The 24,274-nt window shown below is 39.7% G+C and overlaps 2 protein-coding genes across 3 annotated transcripts; both read left to right on the top strand.

Moving 5' to 3' along the window:
- Window positions 1-289: 289 nt before the first annotated feature.
- sec24a (SEC24 homolog A, COPII coat complex component) lies at window positions 290-18,483 on the top strand. The gene is made up of 23 exons (XM_029519773.1): window positions 290-639; window positions 3,265-3,864; window positions 5,875-6,054; window positions 6,931-6,993; window positions 7,471-7,637; window positions 8,024-8,211; window positions 8,635-8,737; window positions 9,205-9,331; window positions 10,144-10,253; window positions 10,410-10,522; window positions 10,706-10,824; window positions 11,226-11,281; window positions 11,582-11,788; window positions 12,031-12,154; window positions 12,449-12,607; window positions 12,960-13,133; window positions 13,239-13,349; window positions 14,768-14,943; window positions 15,169-15,306; window positions 15,514-15,618; window positions 15,925-16,017; window positions 16,212-16,315; window positions 16,532-18,483. Exons 1-23 carry the CDS (start codon window positions 579-581, stop codon window positions 16,644-16,646), a joined length of 3,393 nt encoding a protein of 1,130 aa, XP_029375633.1. The 5' UTR covers window positions 290-578; the 3' UTR covers window positions 16,647-18,483.
- Window positions 18,484-19,766: 1,283 nt separating this feature from the next.
- On the top strand, window positions 19,767-24,118 carry camlg (calcium modulating ligand). 2 transcript variants are annotated; one of them, XM_029519446.1, is made up of 4 exons: window positions 19,767-20,062; window positions 21,214-21,677; window positions 21,809-21,874; window positions 22,042-24,118. In XM_029519446.1, the coding sequence occupies exons 1-4, from the start codon at window positions 19,912-19,914 to the stop codon at window positions 22,231-22,233; spliced, it is 873 nt and encodes a 290-aa protein (XP_029375306.1). In that variant the 5' UTR covers window positions 19,767-19,911; the 3' UTR covers window positions 22,234-24,118. The 2 variants fall into 2 exon arrangements, with proteins under 2 accessions (XP_029375306.1, XP_029375307.1); XM_029519447.1 differs by having other exon boundaries at window positions 21,217-21,677.
- Window positions 24,119-24,274: the final 156 nt, after the last annotated feature.

A 24,274-nucleotide genomic window follows, 5' to 3' on the forward strand; every position in this document is an offset into this window, starting at 1 on the left:
AGAGTCTAATTTTATTTATGGCAGACCATTATTCGTGTCATCTTTTGAATTGTGGGCAGCATTTTTCATTTTACCGATATTGCAAAATCCAGCCAAATGAACAAATGCTTTTTAAATTAACACATTTTGCATGATTTGGGAGAACGAAAGGGGTTAAGACAAACCAGTTTCCTCTTGTTCCTAGTACGATCAGCAAATTGTGAGCACAGGAGGAAATGCCACGTGTACACACTGCGCATGCCCGGGGATTTTTACGTTGATCCTGCTGGGTGATCCCAACTTCCGGCGAAAGAGGAGAAGTGTCTCACACGATTACTCTGACAAGGCCCGTGGTTTCTTGCCCGTAGCTGGTCAAACGGGGTTTCGGTAAGAGCCATGGCTCTGTGATCGCCATAAAACTCAGCTCCTTACTTAAAAAAAAAAACACAAACTAAGGGACGTCACAGTTGACGAGGCTTTGACATACCGTCACATCGTCAGAATTACCCCACGACTGCCAGCTAGTTAGCTAGCTAAAGACGCAGCTAGCTATTCGCCGACCAAGCAGCTCTATATTAGATCCTGGTGTCGCTTTCAAGATGTCAACTGCGGGGTTCAACTCTCAGAATGGGACAGGAACGGGACAGGCATATGCGAATGGTGAGTAACGTTAAAATGTATGTGAAGTTACGGCGCCATCAAGGCAAGTATCGAGCTAAAGCTAGCAGTGGGTATGGGGATATTGGATCTGTGGCTGCTTGCTAACTGTTGGCTAACTGCTTTGCTTAGTATGGCTGTAACTTAATGTAGCCAAGGAAGAGCGAGCTGTCAGGCTCAGTTATTCAGGGACAACCGCGGCTAATCTTGGGCTGAGTTACTTGGACTGACTTAAGATGTCCAAATTGGTTGCTGTCGTTGAGGTACGCCAAGCACAACAATTTTGTCAGTTTGCTACTTTCTGGTTTGTCGAGGTGGCAAACTAACAGGTTGACAAACGGAAAGGTAATCAGACAGTCAGCCGGCGGCACCCTTAGCCTAGCTCTTGGATTGGTTTTGATTGGCCATAAATTTTCTTCCATATTAAAAGACGTAATGAGCTTTGGATACTTAAGGCTTTTCTTTTATAGCCACTGGTTCCATCTGAAGATGTATTTGCAGCCTAGATTCGGTGAAAATGGGATTTTTCGGAGCCTAAATAGCCCTAGTGTGTTTGCCTTTCTGTACATGTGGCACGTTGGGGATGATCCAAATAAGTTGCTGCTGTGCTATCCCCAGACCTGACCAAGTACCTCCTTACAGTCATACACAATTTCACTATTCCCTAATTTCCAGTGGGTTCCCAAGACAGCTGAAAGGAAAACATTGTAGAAGTAGGCTATGGCAGCTGTCAAATGTGTGATTGTGTACACATTTCAGGAGAATTGAAATGCTGCCATGCACACTTGTTAGTGTGCATGGCAGCTCAGCTGTATTGAGCAGATGAACTACAGATTTACAGCTTGAGCTGAGAATGCATCAACCTTCTGTGTCTGAACTTTATTTTGCTTGTTGCATGTGTCACTAATCACATTCCTATTTTAGTTTATAAAGGCATATGAAGGATGAATGTTTATGTATTTCAGATAAATGTTGAGGTGTTTTTGTTTTGCTTTTTGACAATAAATAAAAAAACATCTGTGTAAAGCTGATTGCCATCAGTTTCACTGTTTATAAATCAATTCCTACCAAAGGGTCTTGCAAAGGTGATTGAGCAAACCAAATCTTAAGTAGCTTTGTTTTCAGTGATGAGCAAGTGATCAGTGTTCGTCATGTATATAATGACACACTAAAATGATTCTGCATGTACTTTGTGGTTTTTCACAACTGTTGACTGTAACAGAATACAAATACAATCTTCATGTATAAAGAGTAAAGGTAATTGGAATAAACAAATTTGCACTCTGTGTTTTCAAATGTCATTTGAGGGTGTCTTCCTCAATTAAAAGGCCACAAAGGTAAAGCCTTTCTTGGATATATCATTAGTTCATTTTAATAGGTATCAGAGAGTAGAAGACTAAAGTAGCTTTATTGCCAGTGCATTTGCGACACGCATGACAAAGTTTTATTATTTTTTATTGATAACAGTATCCTATCTCCTCATATGAAGTCCTTTTACGGAATGCAGTTAACCTTCACAAGACAGACTTCTGCTCAATAATCTCAATTTCAAACCTTTTTAAAAGCTTCAATTAAATTTTCCATTTCAATGGGATGATTCCTAATTGGCTGAAAGGTCTGGTTATGTCTGTCCCTTTTTGACTGGATAGGAGCTGCAACTGACCTGCAGCTTTAGTTTTTAAAATTTCCCTGTTCTGAGGAAGACATCACAGACTTGTGATGGATTATGTGCCTCATCCATCTTTGCTCATTGAGAAGAGTTGTAAACTAATCCCTTCTCACTCTGCAGTCTGAGCTTCTAGTGGCACTAAGTGGATATTAGGGAATCTACTTTCATTATGTATTCATTTAAGTCCCAAGCAGCAGCATACCACCTCTGAAAGATTGGTATTCGTGTAATAAGTTTACAGATGGAAAGTGTTACTCTGATTTCTTTTATTGAAATACCAACTCTATTTGACATATTTCTAATCAGTTTTTGCTTACTTACAATAGTTTAGACCTTTGTTCTTGGTGTTTTCGTATGCCATTAAAAAACTAATGCTGTATTTTAGTCTGGTATCTACAAAGTATTTAATAAAAGGACTTTTTATTTGAGCCAGAGTCCTGTTAGAGCCCTAGGATCATCATTTTAGTTTAAATCCAGGTAAAGAGATTATAACTGGGGCTGTCAGTTCGTTGGTCATTTGGTGGCTCTGAGTGCTTTTTACTTTACCCTTCTGTAGTCTCTCTCTCTTTTTTTTTTTTTTTTAAGTTTATCCCGTTTGAATAGGTTTAAACCCAATCATCCGTTTAAACTAAACTGCATTTGAATCACAAACAAAAGCCCTTTTCAGAGATGGAAACATTAACTTTGCTGGTTTCATGTGCTGTTAAACTAATAGTGTGCTTTTCATGTTTTCAATCATAAGGCTACCTTATGTTTCATAATTGTTCTGCTGAAGCATGAGATAGTGACAGTGCTGCTGCCAACAAAAAAAGTCTTCTGACAAAATATGAATTTTAAAAGTAAATTCGGAGAACATTTCAGAGGTGACATGTAACGCTGAAAAGGCTTAGAGTGAGCTAAATGTACATTGACCTGTTATGGATGCTAAGTTGTTCTTATTTTCCTCCTCTGGTCTCCAGGTCCATCACAAAATCCTATTGCTTCACAGCAGCTGCCAGTGATCTCCCATGGCATGACCCATCCAGCGTACAATCCAGTGCAGGCCAAAGCCCCTGCAACTGGACATTACCCCTCTGGGGCATATCAACCTGTTCCCCCAGTCAGCACCTATCAGCCTGGCCCACCACTTGGTGCCTACCCAACTCCCCCAAACCAGCCGTTGTTGACTAGGCCTTCGATGGGAGGACCTCCATCTCATACACCTCCTCAATCTGCAAGCCCCAGCCCTGGTCCCAGGCTGCCTCCAGCACATGCAACACCACCTCCACCTGCTGCATCTTCCGGTAGCTACTACCCAAACCCACAACAGCCACAACCCATTGCTCCAGCATGGCAGTACAACACAGCTCCTCCAGCGATGGGGCCATCCAATTCCATGAGCACGCCTCCCCGTGGTCCTGTGGCAAATCATGTGAACCCAGCCTCAAGTTCACCAATGATGCCGCCACCATCATCTGTTGCTTACACCTCTGCACCACCAACCCATGTGCCCCAGAGTGCCACCCAACCTCCAGGCCCCAGGATGCCCCCCACTTCTCTGCATGGATATATTCAGCCAGGTAAAAACACAAGGGTTCTACTGAAAGGCTACCCTAAAATCTTAATTCACAAAACATCGTCATTTTTGAATGAAGGATAGTTAAAGCAAAAGACAAGAAAGACATTTCTTGGATCAAATCATTGTTTTAATTAAGTCAGTGCAGCGAATTCTAGCAGGTTAATCCTGAGGGATTCACTTAATTTTAAAACATGGACTTTAAAGTCTTCATTTTTGTAACACACACCTCTGCTCCCTCTCTGATGACTTTTATATAACGTTATTGTTGTACATTGTGTCATAATCCCCCATAACTGTTCTGGTCTTTCAATGACGTGCTCCAGATATTCATATCTAGAATCCTGATATGCTGGAACTGGATGTTGCCCTCTGCTCCTTCACTGAACATGTTGGCTGGCTGCTGCCTCTGGCTCCCTCCCAGCCGCAGGGTCTCATTCACTCTAAATTTGTACAAAGTTCAAAAAGAGTTTTATTGCTTCCAGTGACTCTTACGTAGCAGAATGACGAAGCTTTTTTTTTTTTTTTAAATCCTAGTTTCAGTCACTGGTGCTGGTTGTAGTTTATACATAATTTCTTTCCACTGATCACACTACCAGAATGCATACAGCCAAACCAAAAATAAAGGACTATTGATAGAGAATCTTAGGAACTGTGTATGCATATTAGTCATGACCTTTTTTTTTTTTTTTTTTTTTGGATGTGGTTTTGCTATGATATGAGCATGATAGTTGGTTGTGTAATCTCTAACCACCCCTGCATGATTTGTCATATAATTTGTCAATGAAACTTGATCAATTTTTTGAAAGCCTTCTGTGGTAGATTATTCCTGCAGAGAATCAGAGGGCACATGGTTGCCTCAATTTATCTGGTACCAGCATATCTCACAATCTTAAGATCACATTGTCTTGAAAGTATTTGTTCACATTCTCACTGCCCAAAAAGAAGACTTGAGTTAAATTGACCTTTTCCCCAGTAGCAGCATGAAGAACCCATTGAACAGCACAATGGTGACAGTGAAAATGGTTACTATCAGGAGAACTGATTAGGTCTTTGTAAAAATGTATACTCCGTTGATTGCTTTCTTCAGGCTAAAATGCCACACATTCACCACAGCCCACAATGAATTTGTTGAACAGTATATGTGCAGGTCCAAATGGCTTGATCTCCACTGTTAATTGTCACAAAGTGTTTTGTTGGTAACATATTTACGAAAAAAGTAAATTTGTAAATCTAAAAATGCAGACAACCACTGTGCTCAATGGTGCATTTAGCTTGGTCATCATCAAGTAACCCATGAAATTCTTAACAATTGTCTCTGAAATGTTCAGTTTCCTTATTCATCGATAATTAAATGTGTTATGATTGGCAGTTACCGCTTCCTGTTGCTGCTGTATGGAAAATCAACCAGTGTATTGAAATATGCATTGCTTTGAACTGTGAAATAATTGGCAGCGTCTATACTGCTCCTCTGCCAGCTGCCTCAGGATTTATCAGATACATTTGAACTGACCTTTTTGCCATTTTTGTTAGGGGTCTAGGGTTAGGGTTTTTTTGGGAAAAGGATGTAGTTCTATCACTCCTCTCATATTAGCTTGCTGTGGGTCATCAGTGCTGCTCATCACCAGCTGTTGCCACCTCTACTCAGGGCTTATAATGTTACACCACTCCTGTGATCCCTCATATCTGTCTTCTACATGATACGTGACAAAATTAGTGGTGTTCTACAAGATGCAGTAACCTGATTTAAAAGGTCATAACTCTGCTTCATCATTAACTCACCACCAAGCCACAGTTTTACCTGCAATGATGATGGGTGAGTTTGTTGTCGTTTGTCGTTCTATTCGCCAAAAACTAAAGTCACATTTTTGGCAAACTGAAATATAGTTATTGATGTTCTCTCTGTGGGAAGTTATGCAGACCAATATTGGCTTCTTTCTCCCCTTTTTTGTACTAAACCATTGACTTATGGAAAAGACAAATCGAAATTCATTAGAATAATCTTCATCACTAGGCACTGCACCTCCACCACTGAATCCCATGACTCCCCAAACATACCATCCAAGCAGACATGCCTATGGAGCCGTAACTGCAGGACCCCCACCTACAGGGCCACCACCAGCCATGAAACCTACACCACCTCCCACTGGACCCCCAATGGCCAATGCGACCCCCCCACCCACCAAAACTGATGGTAAAATATTTTTGTTTTAAATCTTGATACGTTTAATCGTGATTTGTCTTTATTGGTGGCAAAGCTTTCTTCACTTCTTCACTGTTTTACTTGCAATGTACACTGACAAATAAATGAACCAGTAAACTGACATCATCCCTCACAAGTTGGGGAGTTCAGATATTATCCGTTTGCAGTGGTGGAAAAAATGCAGATTTGGTGGATTTGTGTTGACTGAAAACTGGGATTATTGACTATTATTATTGACTGTGATGATCTTTTTTTTTTTCTTTTTTAATATATATATAAACGGGAACTGTCATTTTTACAAATGTGCATTTTTTTTTCTGAATAACTGCCATTCCTTTCTCTACATGCCAGCTCAGTGTGGGGCAGCTGTTAACAGCAATCTGTCCCCCACTGAGCCCGATTTCCAGGAGGGGGATATTGAATGTCCAGGTGTGGCAAAATCTGTTGGTAGCTTTTAGATGCCGTTTCAGTGCCGTGGTGCCCATCTTGTCCTCTCTGCTGTTTTCACTGTGTCCATCTTATTCCTTGACAACTTTTTCTGAAACTAGCAAGAGTCTTGCGGATGACTTAGCAGTAGGTGTAAGAGAAAGTTGGGTGTTACTGCTGCTTTAGTCCAGTACATTTTTGTGTCAGTGCATTCCTGGTAAAATATATTTCTTGTCATTTAGTCTTACTACATCCTCTATATGACATCTGACCATTCGTACTACAAGCAACAAAGTAGAGATTTCCTTAAAATGCATCTCCATCATCAGTTTCACCTTTAATTTTGGTCGTAGCTTTTTTTTGATTACACATCCCCACCGTGGTCAACACAAAAGTTTAACTAAAATCATTGTTGTCACATCTGTGTTTGCTTTGAAACAGGAACTGTGGCTGGCAATGGCCCCCAAGCATCAAACAGCTATAATCATGTTGAAAACAAAATGGGTAAGGCCATTTTCTAACACATGTTGGATTATTTTCCCATTAAGTACATTTATAGGTTTAATAAATGAGGGTTAGGGTATCAATTTCTATACAATTTCTATACAAGTATGACAATGTGGAGTATCGCAAGGTGAAGGCTCCCCCAGAGCAAACAGGTGACTGATTGTTCTGGTGCTCTGTCACCATTTACAAATCCCAAATTTTCTTATGTATATAGGGTGTGTCTTACAGTACAAACTCAGGCTAAAACCAATAATTAATTAACGGATCCCAATTTTTGTCTGTATAACTAAAGCTGGCGTCTCATAGCCATTAACTTTCATTATTTTGAGTCAATAATTACTATTGTGAATCCTGATCACACCGTGTTGAGCAGTGGACTAATGGATTATTGGTTATAATATTGAATAGTTCACTTTCAATAATGCCTGCTAATCAATGTAAATTGGATTTATTTCTTTTTCTTCTCTTCCACAGCTGGCCTGCCCCAACCTGGACCTCCTGGTCGACACTTGGGCCACTATCCCTCCCTCCCCCCTGGATACCAGAACACTCCTGGTCCCCACAACGCCACCCCTCCCATTCACCCTGCGATGCAAAATGCTAACCAGCCTTACAGTCAAGCACCTCAGCCGTACCAGCAGGTGAGAGGAAGTCACCAGTCTGTAACGATTTTGTGTTGTTGTAGTGTTTTTGTGCAAAGTTTTTTTTTTTTTTTTCTCCCCCCCTTCATTGGCATTGAGCAATGACCACTGTTAATTCTGTCATGCATTTGGTACAGACAAACTCCCCTCTCTGTGGAAACTATAGAAAGTCTTGAGTTGTGGGGTTAGAGTTGGGGACTAACCCTAACACAATTCGCATGTCCATATGTGTATGTGAGAATGATATAATCTACTTTACGTTATTTGTAGTCTGCTGAACTTAAAAAGTCTTCAGGAGATTTGTTTCTGGCTCAATTTGGCCACCGATCTGGGAAAGAGATCAATTTCAACAGATTTGTTTTATTTTGTTTTTTCCCCTCTCTCAGCCACCAGGGGGTCCAGGAGCAGCCCAGCTGAGCCCGTCCTTAGCATCCATGAGCCTTCAGTCCAGCACCCCAGAGGCCCTGAGAGTGGTCAACCTGTTGCAGGATAGAAACCTGCTGCCACCAACTGCAATCCCTGCTCCGACACCCTGTCTGGCCCAAGATTTGCAGAAGAACAACTGCAACCCTGAGTAAGCTATTTTGGACTGAAAGCAACAGCATTTGCCTACAATTACTGCCTTTCATGAAGTTATGTTCTTTAAAATATAAATTACTGTGATGCTATGTATTTACATCACATTATTTTACCTTAAACTCCGTTCTGTTGTATAATGAAAATTATTCAGCCACCTGACATGAGCATTTTTACTTGTCATATTGCTACTTACAGTGAAGTAACTTACATGGAGCCTTTGGTGATATTGTTTGCACAATGATTAAGAAGTTTAAGAGTTTTCATCTGATGTCAATTAAACCCCTGAAATAATCATTTATGTATCAACCATCACCTTAACCAAGTCACCCACATGCTGTGCTTGTGCACAGGAAATAGCAACAACATGATCCCTCTTTGTGAAGTTCAGTTAAAATTCTGCTTTGCTTTTTTGATTCAGGGTTTTCCGTTGCACGCTGACTAGCATCCCTCAGACCCAGTCTCTGCTCAATAAAGCCAAGATGCCGCTGGGCCTGCTGCTCCACCCATTCAAAGACCTCTCAGTAAGACCACTGATCAATATTTAATGTTCATGCTCATAGCTCAGAGCATGTATAATGCCATATGAGACTTAATGTGAAAAACGAATTAATTAATTCATATGAATTGTTAATATGCATTCACAATGAAACTTTTGCTGATAAAGTTTAAAAATCATCTCGTCTCATATCCTCAATTATTTTCCTGGATTTAAATATAATTGTTATTGAATTTGACTGTCAAAGTTTTACTAATTAAACACTGAGAATCTGATCCATGGCTTCTTTCAATGTAAGAGCTGAGTAAATATGCCCTTGGGCAAAGTATGTCGGAATAAATTTGTGTGAGGAACAGCAGAGTCATTACACAAGTTGTATAGAAATAAGAAATTGAAATGCTGATTGCATTGTGATATAATTGAGAAAATGAATTTGCCTTGAGGCACTTTTCACACACAGGTTGGTTTTGTTTTGTGGTTTTATTATTTCAGCAACTTCCTGTGGTGACATCCAGCACTATTGTCAGGTGTCGGTCCTGCAGAACTTATATCAACCCCTTCGTCTCTTTCCTGGATCAGAGGAGGTGGAAGTGCAACCTGTGCTATCGGGTTAATGATGGTAAGGGAGAAAAGAGCTGTGATGAAAGCAATAGGATGATCTGAAAGAGACACATTAAAAATGTTGAAACTAATCCACTAGAAAAGTGAACCTTCTGTTAGGTAGCATATGGAGGACGAGAGAGGGGACAATGACAAGGCCTTTTTTTGTTTTTTTATGGAGCAAATTTTGAAGGCCCCAAATGCAAAATTATGAACTACTTTAAGCACCTTTAATTTTGGGATGCGCAATGTTACCGGTATGTTAGTGGTGTTGGCTGATATTTGCTTAAAATGAATGATTGGACGTAATCCACCTCACCAGTGTCTACAAATTTAAAAACTTTTGCATAGCATGCCTGATGAATTTGTTTTTGTTAGCAAACTTGAGAAAGATGCACAAAACTGTCAACTTTAAATAATTTTGAAAATACCATGCCAAAGATTTTTCTTACCTTATTAATTTCCTTTCTATTACTTTCAGAAACATGCACATATTGATAAATACTATACAATACAATTTTTCTGCATAATGTATTCTCCTTTGTAGCATGTGAAATTGTCCTTTTTGTATTCTTTTGTCCATGCAACAATGTTCTTATGCGGCCCTCTTGGCCAGGCCTGGGGAATTTTTACATAGATTGAAGTAAAAGTCTTTTTTATGATAATAATTTATGATAATTTTAATGTGAGTACATAATAATTCTAATCAAGTGTTTTAAAAGGATGCATTTAAAGTGGAAACAGTTCCATTTCGATTGAGAACTGTTGAATTACAGACAAAGTACATTGATCCTTTAATACTAAAATCTCTCTCGATGTATTTGTGTGTAGTCCCAGAGGAATTTATGTACAACCCGGTCAGCAGATCATATGGGGAGCCACACAAAAGACCCGAGGTCCAGAACGCCACTATTGAGTTCATTGCACCATCAGAATACATGGTAGGTTTCAGTGCCTTTTTCTAGATTGTTCTTGTTAAAGATCTGAAAACTTTGAAATTCTCAGTTTGTTTTTTTTTGTGCATTTGTTTTGGTAATCTGATGAGTAATCTGTGATGTCTCCATGTGCCTATTAATATGTTTCTCCTAATTATCCAGCTGAGGCCACCACAGCCAGCTGTTTACCTCTTTGTACTGGATGTATCACACAATGCAGTGGAGACGGGCTATCTAAATGTGTTTTGTCAGTCACTGCTGGACAACATTAATACGTATGTACAACAGTTGATTTCTGTGTTATTGCAGTTATTATTGACATTACTGTTGCGAAATATGGGCAAAAGTTGTTTTATTTTTGTCATGAAGTGAAGTAATGTAAGCCAGCAGAGGCTGAAAGAAAAGTCACCAAAGTGCTAATGTGTTAATGTTAATCTAAGTGTATGTGTTGGTTCTAGGCTGCCTGGAGACTCGCGGACAAAGGTAGGATTCATCACCTTCGACAGCACCATCCACTTCTACAACCTGCAGGAGGGACTCTCCCAGCCTCAAATGCTTATCGTGTCAGACATTGAAGGTGAGACACAGCCATCAGCAAAGCCCACATACTCATTATTCTCAACACTTGACTCCAGTTCTCTGCAACCATAATGTAGGAATGCACCATTGATGAATTTATATGCTTTCAGGAGATCATAGCTTACCTCTGTCAGGAAATGGGAGAATGATATTTTTGCATTTTAAGAACTGCCCATTTTAAGAATTGCCCATTGTTTTGAAGATTGTGAAAACTGGGTTCAAATTTCTAGTCCATATGATGGAAAAGTCATTAATGGCTGCCTTGTTGTAGTACATGTTTGAATCAGTCAGCATGAGCTAGCTGCACTTTGAATCCAATCTCATCACAATTATTATATTGGCGTGTTTGCATATGAATATATTGTGCTTGTTTAAATAATAGCTTCTTGTGTTTCACAGATATCTTTTTACCAACACCAGACAGCCTTCTAGTGAACCTCAATGAATGCAAAGAAGTAAGACACTTCACCTTGATAAAAGCTGTGGTGTGAACATGAATAATTGTAGAGTCCAAAATATCCTGCTTTCTTATATTAAGTTTCAAGCAAAGCTTTAGCCATGTTATCCATTTTTAAGAGTGATAACTACTGAGCATTTAAGATATTATGTATAATCGTTGTTCAAACTGCTAAGTAACACAAATTATTCTGACTGTGGGCCTTTTTACATATGAATGGGGGGAAAAAAGGGAAATATAAAGACAAAAGATGATGTGATTGGAAAAATAAGACTTATACCATGTGTTTGTTTTTCAGCTTGTGCAGGATCTGCTGAAGAGTCTGCCAACTTTATTTGAAAAGACCATGGAGACCCAGTCTGCCTTGGGGTCAGCTCTGCAAGCAGCCTTCAAGCTTCTGTCACCAACCGGAGGGCGCATGTCTGTGTTTCAGACGCAGCTGCCCAATCTTGGGGTGGGGGCACTCCAGTCCAGGGAGGACCCCAACCAGCGGGCATCTGCAAAGGTGAGAAATCTACTGATGAAGTTTCTCCACAACATCAGTGAGAAGTTTGTATTATTTTAAAGGATGTCGCGATACTGCACAAGAACAGTACAACTGTTGTAGCAATTAAAGCCATGAAATATTTCTGACACTCATCACTCTTCCATGACTATCAACGCCATTCAAGAACTGTTAATTGAAAGGCTACTTTTGGGCAGTTGTGTTTCAGGCTCATGTCCCCCCCTGTTCTTTTTTCTTTTCAGGATATCCAACATTTATCTCCAGCTACAGACTTCTACAAGAAGCTGGCTCTGGACTGTTCTGGCCAGCAGGTGGCTGTTGACCTGTTCCTGCTCAGCGCTCAGTACTGCGACCTGGCATCTCTTGGTGAGTCCCACATTTAATGAATGGGAGGGAGGATGGAAGGAAGGTTCACATGCTTATTGGTTCAAAACTCAATACTTTGACCTGATACTGCAAATTTCTGTTGACAATTATTATAAATTTATGATTTGTCATCTGGTCATTTTGTCTTCAAGTAAAAAAAAAAGACAAAAACAGGCCAAAAAAATTTCATACAAACTGAATTTATAATCTCGAAAATAAAATTAATCTACTCACTAGACAAAACGATTTCACTGATGTTTCATCTATTCTCTCATTTGCCTTCTCTCCCAACAGGCTGCATATCAAGATACTCAGCAGGAAGTGTTTACTACTACCCTTCCTACCACCACCAGCATAACCCCGCTCAAGTGGAGCGCTTCCAGAAGGATCTGAAGAGATACTTAACCAGGAAGATTGGCTTTGAGGCAGTCATGAGGATACGCTGCACCAAAGGTCAGTTATGACAAGCTTCAGTTGAGCATTGACCTAAATATGTATAATTTTATTATTTCTGAGTAGATGCACTGCAAATAGCAATGCTTAAGTTTGCTCATGTACAACATACACTCACTGTTGAGAGAAACTTAATTTGTGTTTGCTCTGTAAGGCCTCTCAGCCCGCACAAAAATATTATTCAAAATATTGATTTTTACACAATGAATAATAAGAGCAACCTTTTCAGCCTGTGTGCACATTAAAATATCCCCACTGGATATTTGACTTTAAAGTTTGAACTGTTCATTCTCATTATTAACAAAACATGAGTGTTTATTTTTGTGCCGTCACTCCATCTCTCTGTCTGCAGGTCTATCCATCCACACGTTCCATGGAAACTTCTTTGTGAGGTCCACAGACCTGTTGTCCCTCCCTAATGTGAACCCAGATGCTGGCTTTGCAGTTCAAATGTCCATTGAAGAAAACCTTGATGACATGCAGGTTGTCTCTTTCCAAGCTGCCCTGCTTTACACCTCCAGCAAAGGTTAAAACACACACAAAGCCAAATTTGGTTAATTTATAGAAAAAAATTATTTGTCCTCTTTATTCAAGTGATATTTTTGCTTATTTTCTTCTTTTTGTTTCACAGGCGAGAGGAGAATCCGTGTCCACACATTGTGTCTCCCTGTGGTCAATTCCATGTCAGACATCTTCGCTGGAGCTGACGTTCAAGCCATAACTGGGCTGCTGGCTTGCATGGGTATGTACTGTATTATGTAACACCTTCATGGGAAAACACTGCATTAGACTATTTGAGACATTGTCAACACTTAACGGTTTTTTAAACTCTAGATTTTAGGTTGCTCCTTAGCTTTTCTTGTCAGGGTGCAAATTCAGTGTTTCTTCATAAATTCCTTTCTTTGCCACAGTGGGAATACCTGTATGAGCCTTCAATGTTAAATTTCAGTTGATCTACACATGATGAAAACACAGCCCTTGTATCACAACTCGTACTCAAATTTATTTATTTAACACTTCATTAGTCAATCTGTGCTTCCTGTTCTTTACCTGTTTTTGCTGATTGTTTCTTTTCCTCTATCTTTTTCATAGTTGTGTTTAGTTACTTTAAATAGAAATGTAAAGGTAACGTTAAATGCTAACACGCCTAATTGTTGTAACAAAGTCTCTCAAGGCTTTCATTCATTTCACTTTCATGAGCACTGACAGATGGACATCAGCAGCGACAGCCGTGGTCGCCTAGCAGCCATCACACGCTGAACAGTCTGATCTGTCTTTGCTCATCTCACATTCACAACACAGAATATGGGCTGTTTTAAACAGGACAACTAATGTATAGACAGTCGAAGCTGTATAAGGTGTTAATGAGGATATTTGTGCACTATGAATTACAGCCCATAAATAACCTAGTCATTACAGTAAATAATCTTTAATTCCTAATGTTACTGTAATTTCCAGATTATAAACCGCTACCTTTTGCACACACTTTGCAAAAGGTACATTTTCCAACAGCTATGCGGCTAATTTATGGATTTTCACGGGTAACTTCATGCCGCCAATACATTTAGCATCACATCAGACCAATGAAATTACCAAACAGGTCACAGTGGACCAATGAAATAGTTTGAATTAAATTAAACGCACCCACACTAACTTCTTCAGATCAGTCATTTTGCGCTTCATGCACACACTCTTATCATGGAAAACACATGAAGCAATGCATACGATGCAGCTTTCAAGTTAAAGTTGATAGTCCCATATTTCCGACACCTGCGCCTTATAAACAATTGCAGCCTATATATCTACAAAACTCTTTTTCCCTTTAAATTTGGCTGCTGCGGTTTATATTCAGGTGCGCTCTATCGTCTGGAAATCAAGGTACATTTAAAAAGATAAATAAATAAAAGACAATCTTAGCTATGTACGACAAGCATTTTAAAATGGTCATGAATTGCATTTAAACTTTCATATTCTTACTTCATGAAGTTTGTTTGTTTGATAACTTTGGTTATCACGGTTGACTCTTACTTTATGTCTGACTTCAGGAAGAGTCAGAACCATACTTGGTAGAACTGATGTTGACCATCCGTTTTGATACTACCGCCACGGGATGGCAAAATCTGAAACCTTTGACAACTGTAAATGTGTCCCTCCCTTCAGCTGTAGACCGTTCAGTGACAGCCAGTCTGAGTGATGCCAGAGATGCAATGACCAATGCTGCTATTGACTCGCTGATGTCGTACCGGCAGTCTGTGTTGACCATCCAGCAACCTGGCCTGCTGGCTCCACTCTGCCTCAGACTCTTCCCCCTCTACATCCTTGCCCTGCTCAAACAGGTTTGTTTTTTCATATAATCCCACCCAGAATAACAACAGTTGTGAAGAGTGGGGGTCAATTTTCTGAGTTCTCTTTACTTACTTGTGAATTTTAGACCAGCGAAGACAATCACTAAAATTAAATATTTGGTATTTTTTTAGACCTTAAGGAAAATGCTTCTCCTCCCGTTGTAACCCATCAAGCCTTAATTGATTCAGTTGCATGGTTTTTTCCACCTCCTGCAGAAAGCCTTCAGGACAGGCACCAGCACCAGGCTGGATGACCGGGTGTTTGCCATGTGCCAGTTGAAGTACCAGCCACTGGTCCACACAATGCTGATGATCCATCCCTCTCTGTACCGTATCGATGATCTGACAGATGAGGTGAGGATGATGGTTCAGCACTGTTTAAAGAACATGGTTGGAGTAACATCATTGGAATGTGGAAAACGGCCATTTGCTTTTTTTTGTGTCTTTTGTTATTGTTATTGGTAAATGCTCAGTTCACTATTTTGAATTGGTACCTGTCTTGTAATCCTGATGCTGCTGTTATTTTTAAATGTTTCTCCTTTCTCTTTGCTGCTTCCTCAGGGAGCTTTGAACATCAATGAGCGGACCATCCCTCAGCCCAAAGTGCTGCAGCTGTCTGTGGAGAAGCTCAGCAGGGAGGGAGCTTTCCTCATGGATGCTGGAATAGTATGTTTTAATATAACTCAGTCTTGAAACAAACCAAAGATGAAAATCTTAAGTAAAATTTTGATTTACATTGTTTAATGCTGAACCTTTATTTTATAAAGCACTTGCTGTAACTAGGCAACACACCAGACAAGACAAATTAACCATTTGGAAGTACCATCATCAGTGCAAGCCTCAGTTTTTATGTTCATTATACAAGTACAGGATACAAGTATCCAGTAATGAGAAGTGTTTAAAGTGAAAGCACTTATTGCTTCAGTATTCACCTTTTGTCAGGTATTAAATATATTCCATCCCTTCCTAAAGGTGATGTATCTTTGGATTGGACGGAACTGCCACCCCAACTTCCTCACACAAGTCCTAGGAATTTCCAACTATGCTGCCGTGCCTGATAACCTGGTAGGAAATCCCACATTTGCCATTGTTCATTCTTCCACTTTTCCTTTGACATGTCCGTGAATCAGGATTTTCCAACAAATTTTCTTAAGGATGTCATATGTTAACCTTCATAAAGTACAGTAACAGTTTCACTTATGCATTTCTTGCATCCTCTTTCTGATGATGAAAACTTGACTCTTGCATTTCTGTCTTAGTACCTGCTGCCAGAGCTAGACACTGCAGAGTCGCAGAGAACCAGAGCTTTCATTGGTTGGCTGAGGGATCAGAGGCCATTCTTCCCCTCCTTGCATGTCATCAGGTGGGTAACAGACGATGAGGGAGTTTGCGTTGAGTGGCAAAATTATTACAATACTTCCTTTTTGTGGAGAAAATTTTATTGTGGCTCAAAGGTGTTGAAAGAGCCCCAGCTTTTTCATAGCAAAAGAAAGTTGTTAGTTTTCTGAGCATTCATTCATTCTGAGCAATTGATGTTCCTTCATTGTATTTTTGACACTTTACTATTTGGTGTTCTCAGGGACGAGAGCCAACTAAAAGCCAGCTTTATGCAGAACATGATCGAGGACCGAACAGAGTCGGCGCTGTCATATTACGAGTTCCTGCTCCACCTCCAACAGCAAATCTCCAAATAATCCTCAGTGGGACAGTAGAGATGAGTGAACACTGAAAAGACGTGCGTCAGTGTATGTGTGTGCATATATGTGTATATGGTGTATGTGTGTGTTTGAAAGCAATGGGAGGCAGACTGTACGATGCCTCTTGTGTCATTGCCATCTGTGGTCCGCCATTTCTGTGAGGAAAACATTCTGAGCTGAAATGATGTGAAGCGTCACTCAAATCAAACCGTTGCAACCGTGCAAATATGGAGAGTGACATAGATGCGTTTTTGGCACTTTTCACCCAGTTGAAGCAATGGACTAAAAAAAAATCAAGATATCCATGACGGTGATGATAATTGTACATCAGTGATTGGATGGAGCAGTGTTTATTCTCATAGAACAATGCTGGCTAAGTGAGTGTTGCCCAGATAGTTACAGTAAATGGGGGGTGTGGCAGTGAATGGATGTGTGTGTGTTTGTTCAAGAAGCACAGCCTTCTACTAAAACAAATCAAATGTGTATGTCTTTCTGTTTAAGATTGAGTTTATGAGGAAGGTTTGTATTCGTCTGCGCTTCAAGACTGTTATTGGGTGTCACCTGGAGTATTTGCATACAGACCACCTGATCTCTAACACTTTAATATCATACCTGAAAGACAGAACACATGCATTATTCTTCTTTCTCGTTATAATTGTGTGTCGAACAAATTCGTAGATTGTTGATAAAGGCAGAAGCGTTGAAAGTGTTTTAAGGCGGCTCATCCTCACTGTCATTACTGCTTCGAATGTGTGGACTTTGGGAAGTTGTCATTTGTCTGGTCTCCCCTTCAAAACCTGTCATCGTTTCTCTCTGGACATTAAGAACACCTCAGATTGCATCGCTGTTCTGTTTATTTCTTCTTCTTTTTTTTTTTTTTTTTCCCCTTATTGTTTAATTTATGAGACTCCCAATCTGATTAAATTCTATAATTGCCTTGTATGGGAACTCACTTTTTATTATTAAACCTCTGTTTAAATACAGACTCTATATATGGAATATTTTAATATAATAGGATATGGGAAATTCTTTAACACAGACATAACAAAGCCATTGTGATCTTTTAATCATGCTTATTGATACTTGTATATTGAAAAGACTGCATTATATAAAGGTAAAGAAATGCTGATGATTTTAGTATAAACAAAGGTGAAATGACGCTAAGAAAATAAAATGTTTGAGACTTTTTAAATGTAGTTTGTGTTTTGGTGGGTCACCAGTGTTTATTCAGTGAATAAGAAGACGACAAAGCAGAATGTGGACCAGTATCATAAATATGTCTCCAGAATTGAAAGTTGAATTTTAATCAAATTGAAGGTTTTTGATTTGGTCAGATTTCATACACTTTGTAATCTATGTATAATAGAAAAATGTACTTAGGAGCAGACAAATGTTTTGGTCTTAATGCACAAAATTGTTTTTCATAAAAAAAACTGCTGAAAAGAAAAATAGTCTGTGTTTGTAAATTGTGAATCCAAAAGGTTTGTGATTTGAATTGGAATCAGATTTGAGTTGTGAATCTGAGCAGAAATGCAAACTGTCTTGCAATGTGACTCGAACTCTAATTATTTGGGACTTCAGCCATCCATAAAAGTAATTTAAAGAAGATCAAGTGATGTAACTTTTGACTTGGAGTAATCTGGAGTGATCATAGAACAGCAGATGATGTGGAGCATTTAATTGCAGATAATCATTTCTATGAGCAGAACAGAAAGGTATATCAACAAACATGATCTACTGCAGATGAACACATGCTGAGTGCTTCTTAGCCAAGAGAATTGTTTTAGTTTTTTTTTACAATAAACAAAATGAGCATTTGTTAATAAAGCCAATATCTGGATACTGAAGAAGAAAATGTCCATATGTGACGAAATTGACGTTACTACAAACATGAGTTTTCATTCAACACTTTCATTCTGTCTTGACATCACACTGGCTAAGCCCAAAAGCCAGTTTGACCAAGGCTATTTGAGAATAATTTTTACGGGGCATTGTGGGTCAAACTCATTCATAAATGGTGGTGGTTTACTAAAACTACATTAAACACTGCAAAGATCAACAAAAACTGGTTGAACGGTACATAATGATTTGTTTGGGACTTCAGAGTTTAATACTTGAACTTGTTTTGAGGCTTTACAGTTTCAAACTTTACTTAAGACTTGAAAATTAACAGCTTTGTAAGACCTCTGGCTAAATGTGTAATATAGTTCCATGTAGAAAATTACCAAAGCTGATGCATCAGTGATATTTGTTTAAGAGTATTTCTATCTCAGGGTGCATTTGAGGACAGTGGGTTGAATGTAAATGCTACTTCCAGGGTCTGAAGCGAAAAATAAGTTGAGAAACCACTGGCTGACAGGCCAGAGTGTGTCAGGAAGAGCAGCTGCTAAAATATCTTTCTGGTGTGACATTAATCAAAGCTGTCCTTTCAGTGTACAGATACCCCCTGGTTGATGTTTACTGTCACTCTAAAATTACTTTGGGACTCAAAGTCACAGGCAATGCTATAAATGTCTGCCTCAACTGACAACTGTACATCCAAAGACCTGATCTTGCAAGTCAGGACAGTGTGATCCTTGGCAAGCTCCGTGATCCTGAACATGATATTGTTGATGAGTAAAACTGTGCGTGTAAGACAAAAATGCAAGTACACATATATTCACACTGACTCTTGTCATCTTTGATTCTCCACTGATCAGTTTTTATAATAGTTTCCTTGTATAATGGCAGTAATTAAAACCCAAACTGATGAAACAATCAGCAGTTTTGAAGGCAGTTGAACACCCCAGGTGTCAATACTACCAAAACAATCGTTTTCACTCTTCAATGTGGAATAAAATAAAAGTACCTGCTCCGATCCAGGCCACATTACCTCTCTTTCTGCGTGAATCTGTGCACTTACTCCCTCTGAAACACAAAGATTCAACACAATGAACGTGATGTTATTTCCTCCAGGATACGCCCCGTTTTTTATAATCACTTCAATCAGAGCCCCAACCCCCCCTCAGTCAGGCCTGTGTTTCCTGTAAGGCAGAGCAGAGGGTCGAAAAAGACCGAGAAACCACTTTGTCATGCTCGTCTGACGTCATCACAGCGCGTCCTCTCCGCAGACAGCGCGCTGTCTACTCCGCGTTGTTTACCGTGTAATTCACCCACCTGAGCCCTTTTGTGTAGCTCACGCCGACCCACTGGGCCTTTTCTTTACTCTTCATATCCACAACGCCGTGAAGAGACATCGTTTTCACCCTGCTTTTCTTTCAACATGGAGTCCGGGGAAGCCACCGTGGAGAAGACTGGCTCCATGTCGGCAGCGCAAAGGAGGGCAGAGATCCGGAGGAGAAAGCTGCTCATGAACTCAGAGGACAGGATGAACAGGATCGTGGGCTCCGCCAAGAATGAGTCTGGGAATAACGGTATGAAATGTTGCAGGTCCCGGTATAGACCACAGTGCTGCTCCTGCTTAAACCCACACAATGTCGTGACTCATCTGCTTCATCCTGCTGCTGCTGCTGCTGTTGTTTATCGCCTTTGTTCACAAACAAAGCGATTACCTTTAATTCCACATTCAGATTCATTTAAGTGCAAATGTATTTAACAAACATGGCTGGGATTCAAAGCAGCAGATCCCTGTTAGTGAAGCTGCACATCTGTGCTCTAAGATACCTCTCACAACATCTGCATTAGTAAGATATTATCACTGCAATCAATAACGGGTCATTAGTAATTTTTAAATAAAGACACCCTCTTGTGACCGCCTCACTTTTTTAAACTTGGCCCTCATATTTAACACATGTTGCCTCAAAGACCTGACAGAAGCAGCCTGAGATCTTCTGTGGATTCAGGCTGTCAGCTTTTACAGTATCTTCACACTATTATTTTGAAATTAGTAGGTGTGCACCACATCAGTTGTAGGTTGTTGTCATGCTGCAGGCTGTCAGCTTTTACAGTATCTTCACACTATTATTTTGAAATTAGGAGGTGTGCACCACATCAGTTGTAGGTTGTTGTCATGCTGCAGAATGGAATTAGGACTGACCTCTCCCGATGGTACCATATCATGGATAGGAATTCAAACATCTGAAGTAAATGGGAAATGTTGTGTAAAATAACTACATCAGTCACAGCATAATTTAATTAAGTTCTGTTTGGTTTGTTTGGGTAAACATTTAATCTCTGGTTTTCTTTGTCCTCAATGAGAGTTCCAGGGCTATTTATATGGAACCTAGACATTGGAAAATAGAACAATTATCTATTTATTTATTTATTTAATTACTTGTTACTTGATAATTCTTTGATAAAGCTTTTCCATCCAGCTTCTTTGAGACTGTGATTATAAACGCAAAATAGAGCCCAAATGACATGGAAACTAAAGTGAGATACAGATATCAATATATGAAGGGGAAAGAGTCGCTGCTGTCATGGTTCACCCATACGATTAAGCAATGGTGTCTCCCCTGGGATATTGGAATCAGATATGTCATTTTCTGAAAAAATTATAAGCAAAGTTTCAACATTAATTAAATGTGACCATGTGATCATCACTGATGTTGGCTCACATCCTCAGCAGGAACCTCTCGGCGTACAGCAGAACCCCGCTTCCACCTTGATCTGGACAGGACAGAGCCGTGGTCCACATCCCCGTCTTCGCAGAAATCATCTCCTTACCTGCCAGAGACTGCGGGGCTCAGCAACCGCTCCCACAGCGCAACCCCAGAAAGAAGGGGCTCACCCCTGCCAGACTGCAGTGATCTGCCTGGAGGCTCCTTGGAAGACAGCATTGCACCTTTGCGGCATAGACCTAGAGGGGAGCGGGCGTCAGATGACCTAAGTGGGTCGCCACGCCGGGGCCTCCAGAAATACTTGTCTCGTTTTGATGATGCAATGAAACAGCAGGGTCAGTTGGCCACTGAGAAGTTGCCCCAGGATGGAGGGTCTGACTCAGAGGATTTTGATCCCTTCAGAGTCTTCAGGCTCATTGGTAGCATCCTCCTTGCTGTTTTTGTCAGAGTTTTTGTCTGCAAGTATCTGGTAGGTCTGCTCGCTTTAGACTCCTTGTTGTGTGTGTCCTTCTGACTGATATATCAGAGACATCAAATTGCTGTTGTAATATGACCCTTTATATATATAATATGACCCTTTTTTTGGTTTTGTTTACCCAGTCAATATTTGCTCCATTTCTGACCCTTGAACTGGCCTACATGGGTTTGTCCAAATATTTCCCAAAGGTAAGTTAAGAGTTATTTAAGTTGTAGAATTTTTAATGCAGATTCTTAGATTTCCACCATAACTTTAAAGTATAAATAACAGATGTGAAGAAATCCTGTGGCGCTGTTGTGCTGGAAAGTTGCCAAAAGCATGGCATGCATGGTTTTCTTTGTCCTGTTTTCTGCAGGTAGAGAAGAAGACCAAGACCACTGTGCTAACCACTGCCCTTCTGCTGTCTGGTATCCCTGCTGAGGTCATCAACCGCTCAATGGACACCTACAGGAGGATGGGTGACGTCTTTGCTGACCTCTGCGTCTACTTCTTCACCTTCATCCTTTCACATGAGATCCTAATGTTCATCGGGTCAGAGACTCCCTGACATATTAGGAGGACCTCAGTGACCCAGGCCTCCTCCTTGTTGGTTCCCTCCACGTCTCTCATAGCAACAAAGCATGCTCATTTACACCCTCTGATGTGGGCTTCTTGTTGACAGTCTGGAAACGAATCCCTGTTTTTTTTTTTTTGATTGGGGTTGTTGCCCATTGCCCAGTGCTTTAATATCCTAATAAACTCTACATATAGCAATATGTCTCAGCCAATACCTGCTTGGCTCCTTAGCAGGTGCTTAGCCTGCTGGAAAACACATTCATTTTGAAAGTACAGTCGATTATCTCCCAACTAGTTTACAACACTATGAATGCCTTTCTGTGCTCTGCCCTGCAGTGGGTACGCAGTGCTGATCAACCCTTTTTTCAGGGTGAAACTCAGTTTATTCCATTTTCTCATTATCTATTTCCTAAATTGACTTAAATTGCAAACAAATTCAACACAACCCAAGAGTGAAAAGATTATTGAGTGAGAGATGATCAATGCTCTTGATCCCGAAGTAAGCAGAGGGCTTACAAGACTATCATTAGAGCTGATGGAAGCAGCTGGTGTCCTTTTTCCTCACTCAGAATATTATCACCCCGGTCCTGTTTCAATGTCACTGTAGACAACCTTGAGGCTCTGTAGCTGTATCACCAATAGTATCCATGGCAGCCAAACAAAGAGCTTCTTTTAAAAATAAGCTTTTTGACATTGAAACTTTAGCTGGGTTTGGCACTAGTATCCCCAGCAACTCTGACTGACAAGCTATTGAAAACATGAATGGATGGATATAGAGATTTAGAAACATTTGAGAATTTGTTTTCTGACTTTATTTTTCCTCAGGATTCAGATTTAATGTAATGTTGAATTTGTTTGTCTCTTTTTTTTATGGATTCTGTGATTAATCTGAGATACATTTTTCTCCCTGCCACACTTACATCTAAGTAACTGTGATCCAGTGTCTTGCACTTGATCTTACATCTTTTACTGACACAACAAAAACTAATACTAAATGAGTATACTAAATACTAAACTAAGTATTGATAGATTGAGAACAGACTACAATTTTTCTTTGTCACCTCAAACTTGAAGCTTGTTATTCTGAGGTTTCGGGAACAGTAACACATGGGCCGACAGATTTCCGTTAGTTAGAAATCAGAGTGTTTGAGTTTTGAGAGCATTTTTTTGTGGAGTTGTTGTCATACACAAGCAAAAAATGCAGAATTTTTCATCAACTGAAAAAGTGAACTTGGTTTGACAGAGGAAAAGAAGTCACTTCTTGATGATTTTGATCAGTGTTTTCAGAACTTATAATAAAATTTTATTTGGTAGATATGAATCATATGTTTGTGTTGTGAAATATTTACTCCTAGGCTGTGCTTTAATTTATGTCTTCAGTTGCAATCTTTCATCCCATTTTCAGCGGGGTCCACTAAGTGGTTAAGAAAATTTACAGTTAGAATGTTGAAGATTTAATTTTGCACGTCTATGACCTGATAAACGAAGTAAAGATCATACAGTTTTTTTATGTCATGAAAAGTATACTTTGGGGTTTTGATGGAAAGTACTGTCAATGCAGTGGTGTGACTTTGTCGGCTTATTTGTTTCGTAACTCTGGTGACGTGTCTTGCTCATTTATACATAATTTATAGACAGCGTACTCTGTACACCTGTGCTGTTAATGTCCTTGCTGCATACCTTGAATTTCATCCAAATGTATTTATTAATGTGAATGTTTTTTTAATGTAAGCACACTAGTGTGATTTATCTTACAAGTTGTCTGACCTACTGGATTGTTTTTAATAACGTTTACAGGATAACTGTTTTTACTGGCAACACTTTAATCAGAGTACTTAATGGAAAAAATTTTGTGTTGACATAATACAAATTAAAGAAAAAATGACTCATACCAAATAAATCCACTTGTGTGCCATCACTTTGATGAGTTTATTAGATTATGTACAATAGCATAAGCATTTATTATTTCCTCAGTGGAGAAATTTTCAGTTTGATATCTGTTTTGTAGGCTATCCCTGTAAAAATCCTTGATC

The sequence above is a fragment of the Echeneis naucrates genome, chromosome 14, assembly GCF_900963305.1.
Source record: "Echeneis naucrates chromosome 14, fEcheNa1.1, whole genome shotgun sequence".
NCBI lineage: Eukaryota > Metazoa > Chordata > Actinopteri > Carangiformes > Echeneidae > Echeneis > Echeneis naucrates.

What these genes read in the sequence shown, in the direction of transcription:
- sec24a (XM_029519773.1), top strand. Translation starts at nt 579, where the DNA reads ATGTCAACTGCGGGGTTCAACTCTCAGAATGGGACAGGAACGGGACAG. An exon ending in GTGCTATCGGGTTAATGATG is followed by an intron (nt 9,332 to 10,143) that starts GTAAGGGAGAAA and finishes ATTTGTGTGTAG; the next exon opens with TCCCAGAGGAATTTATGTAC. An exon ending in CTGCCGTGCCTGATAACCTG is followed by an intron (nt 16,018 to 16,211) that starts GTAGGAAATCCC and finishes TTTCTGTCTTAG; the next exon opens with TACCTGCTGCCAGAGCTAGA.
- camlg (XM_029519446.1), top strand. Translation starts at nt 19,912, where the DNA reads ATGGAGTCCGGGGAAGCCACCGTGGAGAAGACTGGCTCCATGTCGGCA. An exon ending in TTTTTGTCTGCAAGTATCTG is followed by an intron (nt 21,678 to 21,808) that starts GTAGGTCTGCTC and finishes TTGTTTACCCAG; the next exon opens with TCAATATTTGCTCCATTTCT. An exon ending in TGTCCAAATATTTCCCAAAG is followed by an intron (nt 21,875 to 22,041) that starts GTAAGTTAAGAG and finishes TGTTTTCTGCAG; the next exon opens with GTAGAGAAGAAGACCAAGAC.